Source organism: Centroberyx gerrardi, chromosome 17 (assembly GCF_048128805.1).
Source record: "Centroberyx gerrardi isolate f3 chromosome 17, fCenGer3.hap1.cur.20231027, whole genome shotgun sequence".
NCBI classification, from domain to species: Eukaryota; Metazoa; Chordata; class Actinopteri; order Beryciformes; family Berycidae; genus Centroberyx; species Centroberyx gerrardi.
The window spans coordinates 6,234,714-6,246,920 of NC_136013.1; the positions used below are offsets into that span (position 1 = coordinate 6,234,714).

Genomic DNA, 12,207 nt, shown 5'->3' on the forward strand with positions numbered 1-12,207 from the left:
GCTGCAGGATTAGTCGGATGACCCACAGACAAGCCGCTGGACCTCTATCGACCTAAACTGCCAGGGGCTGACGCACAAACCGACCAATGAAGGGACAGATTCAGAGCGGTGATGGGTCCTGGGAGGGGGCGGGACTTGCTAGATGTGACGGCTGTGGGCTTTTTTGCCTGTTGACAATCAGTGAGGGTAGAAATGGGCTGGTCACTTACAGTTTATCTCTGAGCGCGTCCTCTCAGCTCTCGCTTGTTTGTTGGTGGAGCGGATGGTGTGTCTGACTGCAGAGAGGGGCTGTAAGAAAGAGTGGAAGAGAGAAATTAAAAGATTTAAAAAAAAAAATAGATCTGTGTTGTGGTAGCAGCACTTGACATGACAAGTGCAGAACAGGTTAAAGTGTTTTTATCACATTATACAACACTGAAGTAGCCTTGAGTCATTTGGCACAATTATTCCTGGTGTCTTTCAAAACGATCTGTGGCAACAAAATCTGAAGCACGTTATGTCAAGTTAAAGTAGAACCCAGAGCTACTTCTTCTACAACGTGTATGCATCATCACATTACTATGCAGCCCAGAGGCTGTCTGTATAAAACAAGCTCCGTTCCTTGCAGTCAATAGCCTTCAGGGTTTTTTTCATTCATCATGGCCAAGACAGTGCTACTGCTGTCAGGGGGAGAACAGCACAATGGTCTTTTAAAGGCGCTGGTACCACCTCTTTGGCTGCCACATAAATGTGATGTTGATGCCAGTTGGAATAATAATGTAGAGGGAGAAAATCAAGAGAGGGGGAAGGGAAGGGGAGAGAACAGTTTCAGGGGAACGTGAGAACACACTGGGCTGAAGCACTTCAGCAGCCCAGCTCAACTTTCATCTTTTATTGCCAAGTTGCTGAAAACACATGCTATGCTAATATTTGCATTCACCGCTGATGCAGAGGCCGTGGGGTACGTGTTTGCATAGAGCTCTTTCTTGATACAATGTTTGCTAGTATCATATTTGACTGGGACAATTGTTTTTTAATTGCTTAGTTTGTTTATTGAGTTTTCCTGCAACATGACAATGAAAAAGAAAAACATCAACAAGCGGGCTACATATTTCTCAGATCTAGGTATGTACTCCTAATATTATTTATATTCATATTTTTGATGACTTATTTGCTGGCTGTGTAGACGGCCCATTAGTCTCCAATTCTTAATTCCCAAAGTGTTGGTCAATTTTTTCTGGTGTTACTTTTACACGTATACCTAATGGAATGGGACATTACCTCGAGGTCATCGTCGTCCACCTCACTGTAATGCTGGTGGTTGTCTGGGTTGTTCATCTTATCCAGGAGGTCGACAGCGAGCCTCCTCGTCAAACCGGTCTGGGCCACATACATATGCTGCAAGAAATACAGCAGGGTTATAACTTGTTATAAGTCAGAATGTCACTTGAGAATTGTGTTTATTATAAAGTGTTTATTTGTATCAACAGTCTGACATCCCTAATCTGACATAATGTGACATTCATGCAAACTAGGTGTAAAACTTTGACATCCCTGGAGAAAGGGAGATCAGAGGCCTAGTTTCACTGACACAGACTCATTAAAGCCACTGTGTTAATCAACGGGATCCTGGACCATTACGCTGAGGCAACTATCCCCAGAGACATGCACTGTGTTAATGATGATAAAAATGAAATTACCTTTCAATAACGGTAGAACTGTTTTTTAAGAACTGTTTGACTAGTGGTTAGTGTAGTTTGACTGAGGCCTGCAAATGAAACCGAAATGGTGGCCTAAACTCTAGTTTCCTCTAAATGATGAGGCAGATTAGCTTTTTGTAACTTGTAATTTACTGATAAATAGGTAATAAAAGGATTTTGAGGAATATTTTTGGACCTGAGTCTGACCCAAACAGCTAGAAATTCAGCAAAACCTGGCATAAGCCTATTGGGCCAAGTCAGGTCCTGCTGGACTTAGGCAGAATGTCTAGCTCTACTTGTTTGTCTTCAGGATTCAGAAATTATAATTTGATTAAATTGGCACAATAAGCAAAAAATGCAGCAATGCATGCAGTTACTAATTACTGGAATTACTTTGTTGATAAATGAAACTAAGCAGATTAAACTGCAAATAAAGACTAGATACAGACAGAACATTTGAGAATTTGCTAGCACGCACATTTGAATAGGTTCTGGTCAGGAATTGCAATGAGTTTCTTTGTTTCAAACATTTCATTCTCCCAAAGACCTGGACATAAACAAGATCCTACCATACTTCTAAGACAGAAATGAGATTTATTACTGATAGAAGCTTTTCCGCAGTGGGCCTCTTCTTTGGGTTCTTTGTCAGAGACACTTTGACAAAGTTATGGAAGGCCGTGGACCTGGGGGAGGAGATAATCTTGTTTTAATACAGTGATCATTAATACTATCCTCCAAGAGCAAAACATGCAGTACCATACCGGCAATCCTAGAATAGCAGACTGAAACTCTTGCAGCACTCACCACTTGGTCTTGTCTTTTAGCTTGGGAGGCTGAAAGCTGCTCTTCGACATCAAAAACAAGGCCCTAAGGGGAAAAAAACATATATTCAGTCTTAAAACTAAGTTCCTAGAATGAGAGTAAGTGATCAATAGTAAGGAATGCAAAGGCCTGTAACCCCGCATCCAGATATTCCTGTATCCCTAGTATGTTCATGTTATGACAAAGAACTTCTAATTATAGCCTGAGCATATTTTCCAATAAAACAGGACAGCCATTCAAGTAATCAAAGGACCTGATGAAACATTAGAGGAACACAAAAGCAGGAAGTCAGCCTAAGAATCGTCTGAGGAAGCTCCGATTCATCGTGTCTGAGGAAAGTGAAGCGTACCTCATTGGGTGCAGGTCAAACATGGGCGGCTGCAGCTCGGCCAGCTCAATGGACGTGATCCCGACTGCCCAGATATCACACAGCTGGTTGTAGCCTCCGTTCTTCTCCACTGCTGCTACTTCTGGGGCCATCCTACACAAATTAAGGACAAGGATTCAGTGACTCTTCAAAAATATGAGTGAAAGGTTTGTTAGGGAGGTAGTAAAAACATGGCTGGTTCAACCAATAATACTACTAATAATGGGATACTTTGCTGATCCCTGTAGGAGGCCACTAGCTAGCTACTATTAGGTAAAATACTGTGATACAATGTAAGTACTTCATCAGTGGCGCTCTGAATAAGACTAACCCTTAACTGAATAGTAGTATTATCACAAGTATTATCCTGAAAAGAATAAAAAAAACATGGTTCCTGAATCAATTCAACAAAGCCTTTCAAAGGCCCACTGGCTCATTCCATGAGGGTGAAAGACTCACCAATAAGGTGTTCCAATGAAGGACTTCCTTTTGGCAATGGTGGCAGTTATTTTGGCCGCAACTCCAAAATCAGCTGCAACAAGGAGTGACAGGGCTTTTCAGATTATGTAATCCACACACAAGGCTGAAAGCTGCGAAAGAGTTCAAATCCTTAGAATTAAGACGCTGTAGAGCAGCTTACCTAACTTCACATCGCCGTTGTCTGTTAGAAGTATGTTGGCACCCTGTTCAGAAAAACAAGAAAACAAAAATCACATTGCCCTACTTGGTATTCAGTTTGCGAAGGCATCAATATAAGGCCTGTGGCTTGCATCAGCAAGGTATTATGCTTTGAAAATGCTAACAATTTACAGAGCAGAAATGTGTATTTAATTTAGAGAGGGACAAAAACATTCAGAGCATGACTGGCATTTAAGTATCATGAGACCAATAAGGCTTATTGAATTACTGTTATGATTTGTTGTAATGCCGAATAGATTCATTCCCTTCAAGGGTGGTAATACATTAGGCAATTCTTTTGGGCAAGGCATGTGGGCAATACTCTGAGCAACAGGCAACACAGTGAGACACAGTTTAAAATATATATTTTCTGACAATAAGATGTTCTTGTCTGGTTAAAGCATTAATTGCTCTGGCACTGTTACTGATTTGAGTTGCCCATAAAGTTGCTCCATGTATCATGTATCACTGCTTTTTGACAGTTCCACTGACAGTGTTTCTGTTGGCCGTGACTGACAGTCTGTCTGTTGGCATCCTGCGGTGAGCGCAGAGGAAACAGGAAGTGCTCACTGTGTAGAGCTGAGTAAAGATAATAGGCCCAGCCCTGACCTTCTGTGATAACACGAGACACTGAGGCTACAGTCTATGTGAAAACGCCAGGCATGATCAACTGCGGCTCAACCTCAAAACTGCTGCCAGTGACGCCATTGGTCACATGCTTCCGTGTGAGCACATCCCTGGCCGCCCTTTTCCTCTGACTTCAGTTTACACCTCTGCAGCTCCACTGCATCAGAGCAAAGCCAGACCTCTGGACTGCTTTGAAGCCAACAGTGACAATTATGGTGACATTAATTGTTTCAGGGTTGTGCCACTGTTTCTCCTTTCTGTTTGTCTCACGCTTTTCTTTTCTTTTTATCTGCTGTTCTCTTTCTCTCATATTTTCTGAGATTATATGAAATGTTTTTATTGTTAATCTGTCTGTATTGAAATGAGCTGCTACTTTCTTAACCTTGAATCCCGGTGTATAAGAGATCCCTATTCTCAATGTGACTAACCTGGTTAAATTATGGTTAAATGAAAAAATAAAAATAACAAATTGTAAAGATGTGGTACCTTGATGTCACGGTGCATCTTGCCCTTGGTGTGCAGATATCCCAAACCCTGTGAATGACATGATTGTGTTCTGTCATGGATTCATTTAAAACTGTAAACTTTGAAATATTCGTTCAAAATATGAAGTGCAATTACCTGTAAGGTCTCTCTGCAGACATAGGCTATCTGAAGCTCTGAGAGAGGGCCCGTCACTATAAAAACAAACACACACACACACACACACAGTTTCATTTCATGTATCCAAGGTCAGGATTATTCAAAGTAATTCAGCCTAGTTGCCAAGACTTGCCAGCAGTGTAGTCAAACAATAGAGATGGATTTAACAATGTAAACAGTAATAAAACATTTTATGACTGCAGCTGACCAGTTATGAATAAAGACAAAACAGCTCACCATGATAAATGTCCTGCAGAGATCCTCCACCGCAATACTCCATACATATCCAAAGCTTCTCTCGACTGATCAAAGCAGAGAAAATGAGACAGTTAGGAACTGTTGCTTTGGGCCAGCTGGCTAGATACAGTTATACAGTAGCTAAATATTTTAACAAGTAACGCAATATAATAATTCATAGCATCTTAGAAATGTTTCTTGTTGAACAAGTTGGACTGCCCTATCCCAACACATGTAACTATCCCGTGTGCTAACAAACAAGGGTAAGTGCTTATTAAGAAAGGTGGCCTGAAGAAGAGGAAAGAGAAAAGAGAGAATGGTAGTTGCAGAAATGATGCCAGCCCTCTGACAAAAAACTGAAAATGACACTAGTGTAATGGTGATACTTTAACCACCTCTTAGATTATTAGTTTGATCATGGATTTACTGTTAACACTGCTGACATGGCCAGTAAAAGTGAAGATATTGTAGACCGCAACACAGTCTGTCACCTTCTTGCTGAACACGGAAACAGTTTTTAATCAGGAAACCAGTCTGAAAGAAACTCGGAACTTCCGCAAATAAAATTGTGGTTCTTTTGATACCATTAATATAGTTTTTAAATCATTAATGCGTGGCAGGCTGCTTTAAGCAAAAACATTTTACAGTAACCATTTATGCTTTGTGTAGTGAGACTGTGCAAGACATGCCTGCTGCGAGAAGACATGCGTCTCTCTGGAATAATAGCCATATAAAACAGATCAGAGGCTCATATTCCAGTTAAACCTGCTGGAAGTCAGGCAGTGGTGGGCGGACCGGCCCTACTTCCTCTCAGATACCAGCCAGAAAACATGGGCTCCATTAAAACTCGAGTGGTGCATCCTGGCACTGAAGGGCCTAGTCAGCACCAGTCTGCCCTGTTTGAGAGTTTGAGTCATACTTTCACACACAGGTGTGACTAACTTGTTAAATAAGTCATGTGAGTTTCAGGAAGCAGCTCTTTAAATCTAAAATCCTCTTGACGGAAAGATATGAATTCCCCATATTATTGGACTGCCTGCAAGAGAGGAGAAAACATCAAGTATAAAATGACAAAGCGCTAGCATTTAGAGCTGGCTCTTACCAGAGGTAGCTCCCAAAGTAGGCCACAATGTTGTGGTGCATGCATTCCTTCACCATGAAGATTTCCTGCTGTATGATGGAAAAGTCATCCCCTAGACGCGGAGAGAGAAATCACACACACATACTCAAAGAATTATAGTTTCATTTTCAGTACCGGGAAGTATTTAAAGAGATAATTCCAAAATGAGATACCCAATGGGGGGGGGGGGGGGGGCATCAAATTAAAGCACATTTTGGGTTACTTTTTTATGTCATGAGTCATCTTAAGACCTTTGATTACAAAATAGTTGTGTTTTTGAGAGTAGAATCATTCGTGCAGTTTCAGTTAATAAGATTTTTCCAGAAGGGATATATGGCATTTTGGAATGTAACCCTTAATTTGTAGAGTGGATTCTACTTGTTCTACATGTGTGGAAATTACACTACTTAAGGTCATTTGTATGGTACGAAACTTGTGCAGGCCTTTAAGTTTAGGTTTTAGAGAACACTTAATCTTTCCCTTTGGTTTGCCAAGGTCAAAACCACAGGACAAAGTCTTCCAACATTTCCCTCTGACTATATGGTTCAATATTTCAGCATTGTGTAAATAGAGTAGGTTATAGCCTACTACTGCTAGTAACAATAAAAGGAACACCTTGTGCTTTTTAAGTTTATGTTCTGTAGGGCTGCTTTCCAGTTGAGCAAAGCACTCTAACACATCCTATCGGTAGGAAGTTAGAAGACAAAAATATGTAAGCCCAGCTGCTCCCAATTGTGCAGTGAGACAAGGCCCTGGAATACATTAACACAAGGTTAAGATCTATCAGATTCTGCCTGTTCTTAGTGCTCTATCATCAGACTGTCACCACAGGCATCAATCTAGATCCAGCTCATTTAAGGGATACAGCCTTAAGTTGGCCAGAAAAACATCCTAATCAAAACATCAGGCTACGTATAACCTGGGTGGGAAATTACTGCCAGCTAAACAATGGTAATTTTTTTTCTGTGGCTGGTTAAATTTGGCAACTCTACAATCCGCTTTGGCACGTAGACAAGCATCATTTGGAGGTCTTATTCTGTTCTAAAAATCTGGATGGCTGGCATAATAGTCAAAGCAACTGGCAAATTTTGGAATTTACCAGCTACTGTGGCCTGTACAAAAGAAGTCAGGGTCTTGCTCTGCACATTACTGCATCACTCCTGATACTCTGTACCAGGCGGCTCATGCTGTAGCCTAATTAAAGTGGTACAGGGGGCAAACATATTGCTAGCTACAATTTTTCTTCCTGAATCCAGCTGAAGACGTAAAGAAAAGATAGAAATAGGGGCAAAGTGGCTCTTTTCTGAGCGCACACACAAACAGTTTGTGCCTGATGAGGCAATTGCTCTACAGCAGCTTTCAGTCTGTCTGGGAGGGGTTAGGACCTCTCACGTGAGCGTCTGAATTAAAGTCTGGATGGAATGCCGACGCACGCAGAGTCCGACCGATAAACAACAAGCCAGTCAAATCTTAACGAAATTTAACTATTACGTGACTGTCAGAAGCTTGTGTGAGAATCTAAGACATACAAAAACACCATCTATGTATATCTGCATCCCTCTTGATTGCACTGAGTGAACAGAATATTAGAAGTGAAAGTTATGATCCCTTGGTTTCACCTATTAAACCTACTTCAGTCATGAAGGGGGGGATGCAAGCCTATATCAAGGGGAGGAGACATGTTAAAGAATATTTTTTAAGCCTCAAGACAATTGACACAATCATTGTGCAAAGGGAGGTGCAACTCAACATTAGGAAGGCATGTCCTGAACACGCAATGTATATGGAAATCAAACCAACGCTCTACAATTTAATCTCCAAAAAAATAAGCCAAGCCATTTGATTGTCTTGAATACTCAAAAAAATAGTGAGAGTGGAGTGTACATCCAACAGGTTTTAGCTTGGGATGCCGCCATTAATGTACGTTTAAAAATAGCTCTCTTAAGGACCACAGGTCAAGGAAGCTTGATTTAACTTTGCCCTTAAATCCTCTTTATGTTACTTCTTTTATCTCCTCAGCAGCCAGCCACCCTAAGCTCTTATCGTCTTCTCCCCTCATTAGACAATCTAGAGTTACTTGACTTCATTGAGGGACTCCTACAAACTAACCATGTCCATTTCTTTAGGGGCTAGTCATTTCTGTAACAAGCGTAAAGGGAACTATGCTTTAATCTGGAACATCAGAAGAAAACACTGAGAGAAATTTAAAACACATAACCTAGGCTTAACATGGAGAGATGAGGTGCCAATATTATTCAGTTCAAATGAAATTTGTGTGATAAAAATTTAATTAATCCTCCACCGTTTCTCACAGAGGCAGGCTGCTTCATGGCTTTAGCAGTCAGCTTTAATGATGACAAATGTGAAAATAATGATTTCCCCCCAGTTTGCCTTTTTTGCCCCATTACAACGTGGTAACAGAAAAATCACACTTTTAGGTACTCATGAATTAGGTGGTAATTACATGTTACTGCATCTGTAATTGCAGTGTTACTCATTCCTGAGTCACTTCACATTAGGAGGTACTGCTGTTGATCAGAGACATTTTCACATGTATCTCTGACATGCAGCAAATGGCACAGGGAGCCACAAAAATTTTAGCAAGGATAATTTCAGCATGGCTTTGAGCCGGGTCAAAAAACATAACAAGGCCCCCACCACTATCTTCTGATGATGACTTGAGGCCTCAAAGCGTAGCCACTTCCTCTCAGACTGAACACTTCCCTCTGCTCTCTGAACACACACACACACTCGGCTCTCTTTTAAAAAACAGTGCGTGAATATGCATCACATTCCATTCAAGCTTCAATTCACTGTGGTGGAGAAATTCCAATAATTTCAGCCTTCACCAATCTCATACCAAGATGTTTTGTTACCAGTCAGTTTACCCTTAAAATTGATTTATTTGCAAGACAAAACACAACAACAACAACAACAAACAAAAGGGAACTGTCAAGTGTACAGTACATCAATTAAAGAGGAGATTCAGGATTTTTAAGAATACTTTCCTATTGATCATTAATCAAAGCCCCTCCGGGGGACATTTCAAAACTTTCACCAAGTTACTGTTTCTGAGATGGCTATTACTTACAGCTTACGGAAGTAAATGGATTAGCTTGCATGCAATGTTGAGAGAAATTGTTTCATACCACACTGGCTTGCACCAGCATTGCTGACACATGCTACCAGGATGTAGGTGCCAATTTCTCAGAGACAGAAACACCAGCACAGAATTTTAGGGGTATGGAGGTATAGTGATGTATAGTAGTGATCAAAAGGATAGGCTTCTAAAAGTCCTGAACGTTGTCTTTTATGAATCTATTGCTATGCGGTTAAGGATGATGTCGCTCGTTTGTACATATCCAACTTTGTTCTCTGCAAATAAAGGAAATGCATAATAAAATCTTTCTTTGAAGATCCCTCTCGAAATGAAAGTCCTTAATCTTCCCCCCAATAGTCACTGAGTGAAGACCAACTCGAATTGGGTTTACAATGGTCATTCACCTTCCAGCTTGTCAGAACGGCCTGCTTGTGCCCCAGAGCCACTGAACCCTGAGGGCTAAACCACTCCCAGCTCCTTTCTCTGCCCTTTCCTTCATACCAGCGTCACTCCTCCTGGTCAAACCTGTTTGATTCCATGGTCTGCCCAGAGCTGTTTACCTGAAGCATAGAAAGGAGTGACGCTTGCAAGGGGAAAGGAACAAAAAAAAAAAAAGAGTCCTGTTAAAACAGGATGACCTGGGCTGGGTTTCTCAAACACATCTTGAGACCAAGTTAATCTTTGTTCCATCTTAAGTGAATAGAGGAAATATGAACTTTGTCTAAAGATGCTTATGGGAAAACTGGTACACAAGACCATGGGACTATTTTTGACTAGAAAGTCTTCCCTATCAACCTCAGCAGCACCCCTCTATCCATTTTTAAGCCCAGTTATACTAGCAGGCCCATTTTCACTGTCCATCTGTTTATCATTTCTGCCCCCTCCTTTTTTTTTTTTTTTTTACCTGTTAAGTGCTCAGAGATTCAAGTTTCCGCAAATGATAAGCACTATGAATGTGGAATTTGTTAATGAGTAGCTATTTATTAACATTCTCGTATTCCCAAGAGCCATGAATGCAAGAAAACAACCCGTCCCTCTCAGTCTTCCTTCCAACTTGCAGCTAAACCCCCTGATCTTCTGCTTCACACACACATACACACTACATTAAAATCTAATCCCCTGCTCCTGCTATATTCCAGCAGACTATGTCTAGGCTTTATATTAGAGCTCAAGACCTCTGCTGACTGATCAGGAGAAAGAAAAGAAAATAATCAGCACGGCGATATCTTGATCTGCCCATTTAATACGGATCATGTTGAGTTTACAGCTCAAACAGAGGACATGATGATCGGGCTAACACTGGAGAAAATCAACACGTGTGAACTTCAGACAAAAACATAACACTAGACCCCACCAGCGTAACACCAACAGTGACACGGTGAATGAAAGAGAAAACAAACAGAGGGGAATCTCTTCCTTCAATGACTGGTAATCATCTGGGCTTTGTCTGGTTGCCGGTGGTACAAAGCCCTCTCGTAATCCCACTAATCTGGATCACACTAACTCTGTCACTAGGTCATCACCAGTCCAGACCCCCAGCAGAGCCCGGTCATAAATATCCTCCTCTCCTGCTTAACACACACAGTCTCTCTCTGCCTGAGAGGCGGTGAAGCTGGTGACACCGTCTTGAAGAGTTTCACTGTTTATTTTATTGTGTTTCCTGTGATATGGCCAATAATATGGACATTTCCTTTGTAAAGTGGCACACTTTTTCCAGACCTTAATTTCTCAGTGGATTGGGTATTTTGGTCAATATTCAATTTGATGAATGCTGACAGGCGGGCTGGACAGTGTGACAACCAGGCCCTAGCAATCTATAAACAGAGATTATTCTTCTCATAACAGCAAATGTCAAAATATGTACTGGCGCTATACAACAATATATTTTCAATATTTGTAATACTTTTTGTGCATTCCCAAACTTTTCAAAACAGGAAATGATCTAATTTATTTTCCTTACTTTTCAGCCCTGACAGGAACTCTGCCACAACATAGGCATCCAAAAAACAGCATATTTGTCCCAGTGAGATGTGAAAAACTGAGATAATGAGGTAATCACTCTTACCTGGTTCCAACTTTATAATCTTCACAGCAGCAAGCTCTCCTGTTTGTATGTTTCGAGCCTGAAACACAAAACACCATAATTTTGAGCAAGGCTGGGAATATCATACAAATGTTGCTATCAGCCTAAATCATAGCTTGTTGTTCAACTGTTCATTCAAACCAATAACATTATGTAACATGATGCACTGCTGGGACATCAGTTAAAGCTTTGGCCTACATGGGCATGAGAGCGATGAATGTCATTGGGATGATCCTTTGGCCAGTGTGAGAAGTGGAGTGGAAATGATCCATTACACTCAATTGGAGAACATGTTATCATGCAGCTCAATTTGACATGTTCAACATCATTACATTCACAAGTATAATAATTGATTACCTTTGGTACGTTTTCAAACTGGGCAAACTAAAAAAACAAATGTCCTCTTAAACAAGCATCATCACCAGAGTTCATTGGGTCAAACCATGGCCAGAGTTAGTCAGCAAGGAGGGACTCAACACTGTCTGTCCACAAATATGACAATCTGTGAATATCTCGGTTACAGATGTCAACTTGTGATTTAGTCAAATTTACAGTGACATGTAGTTTTTGCTTCTTTATATTTTTGGTTTCTTCTTTATATTTCTGTATTACCATCTTCACAATGCCGTATTCTATTATGTCAATGACAACACGTCAATTTACCCAAATAGATTTAAAAAGTATCTCTCCATCATCTATGAAATTTCTATCTGAAAGTAGGTTGCACTGACTTCCATATCCAGGTCAAGACTGCATGCCTCCTAAGCCGTGGGAGGGAAGCATCGGGCTGAACAGCTAAATCACCCGTAAACCATAAAACCCTCTAGCATGTCCACCTTTCAACATTGAGAA

At 40.9% G+C, this 12,207-nt stretch overlaps 1 protein-coding gene and 1 long non-coding RNA gene across 3 annotated transcripts in view; one reads left to right on the forward strand and one right to left on the reverse strand.

Annotated features, from left to right (window-relative positions):
- Positions 1-12,207, forward strand: part of LOC139909618 (uncharacterized) — a 230,486-nt gene that overhangs the window by 78,697 nt on the left and 139,582 nt on the right. The window lies entirely within an intron of this gene.
- Positions 1-12,207, reverse strand: part of map4k5 (mitogen-activated protein kinase kinase kinase kinase 5) — a 30,521-nt gene that overhangs the window by 15,245 nt on the left and 3,069 nt on the right. For both annotated transcript variants that reach the window (XM_071895669.2, XM_071895661.2), the window contains exons 3-14: positions 11,338-11,395; positions 6,155-6,245; positions 5,053-5,117; positions 4,795-4,850; positions 4,660-4,707; positions 3,509-3,551; positions 3,328-3,400; positions 2,851-2,982; positions 2,484-2,546; positions 2,281-2,362; positions 1,261-1,377; positions 210-288 (exon numbers count right to left, since the gene is read on the reverse strand). In XM_071895669.2, coding sequence (XP_071751770.2) covers positions 210-288; positions 1,261-1,377; positions 2,281-2,362; positions 2,484-2,546; positions 2,851-2,982; positions 3,328-3,400; positions 3,509-3,551; positions 4,660-4,707; positions 4,795-4,850; positions 5,053-5,117; positions 6,155-6,245; positions 11,338-11,395 — 907 coding nt within the window. The remainder of the gene's footprint in view (positions 1-209; positions 289-1,260; positions 1,378-2,280; positions 2,363-2,483; positions 2,547-2,850; positions 2,983-3,327; positions 3,401-3,508; positions 3,552-4,659; positions 4,708-4,794; positions 4,851-5,052; positions 5,118-6,154; positions 6,246-11,337; positions 11,396-12,207) is intronic.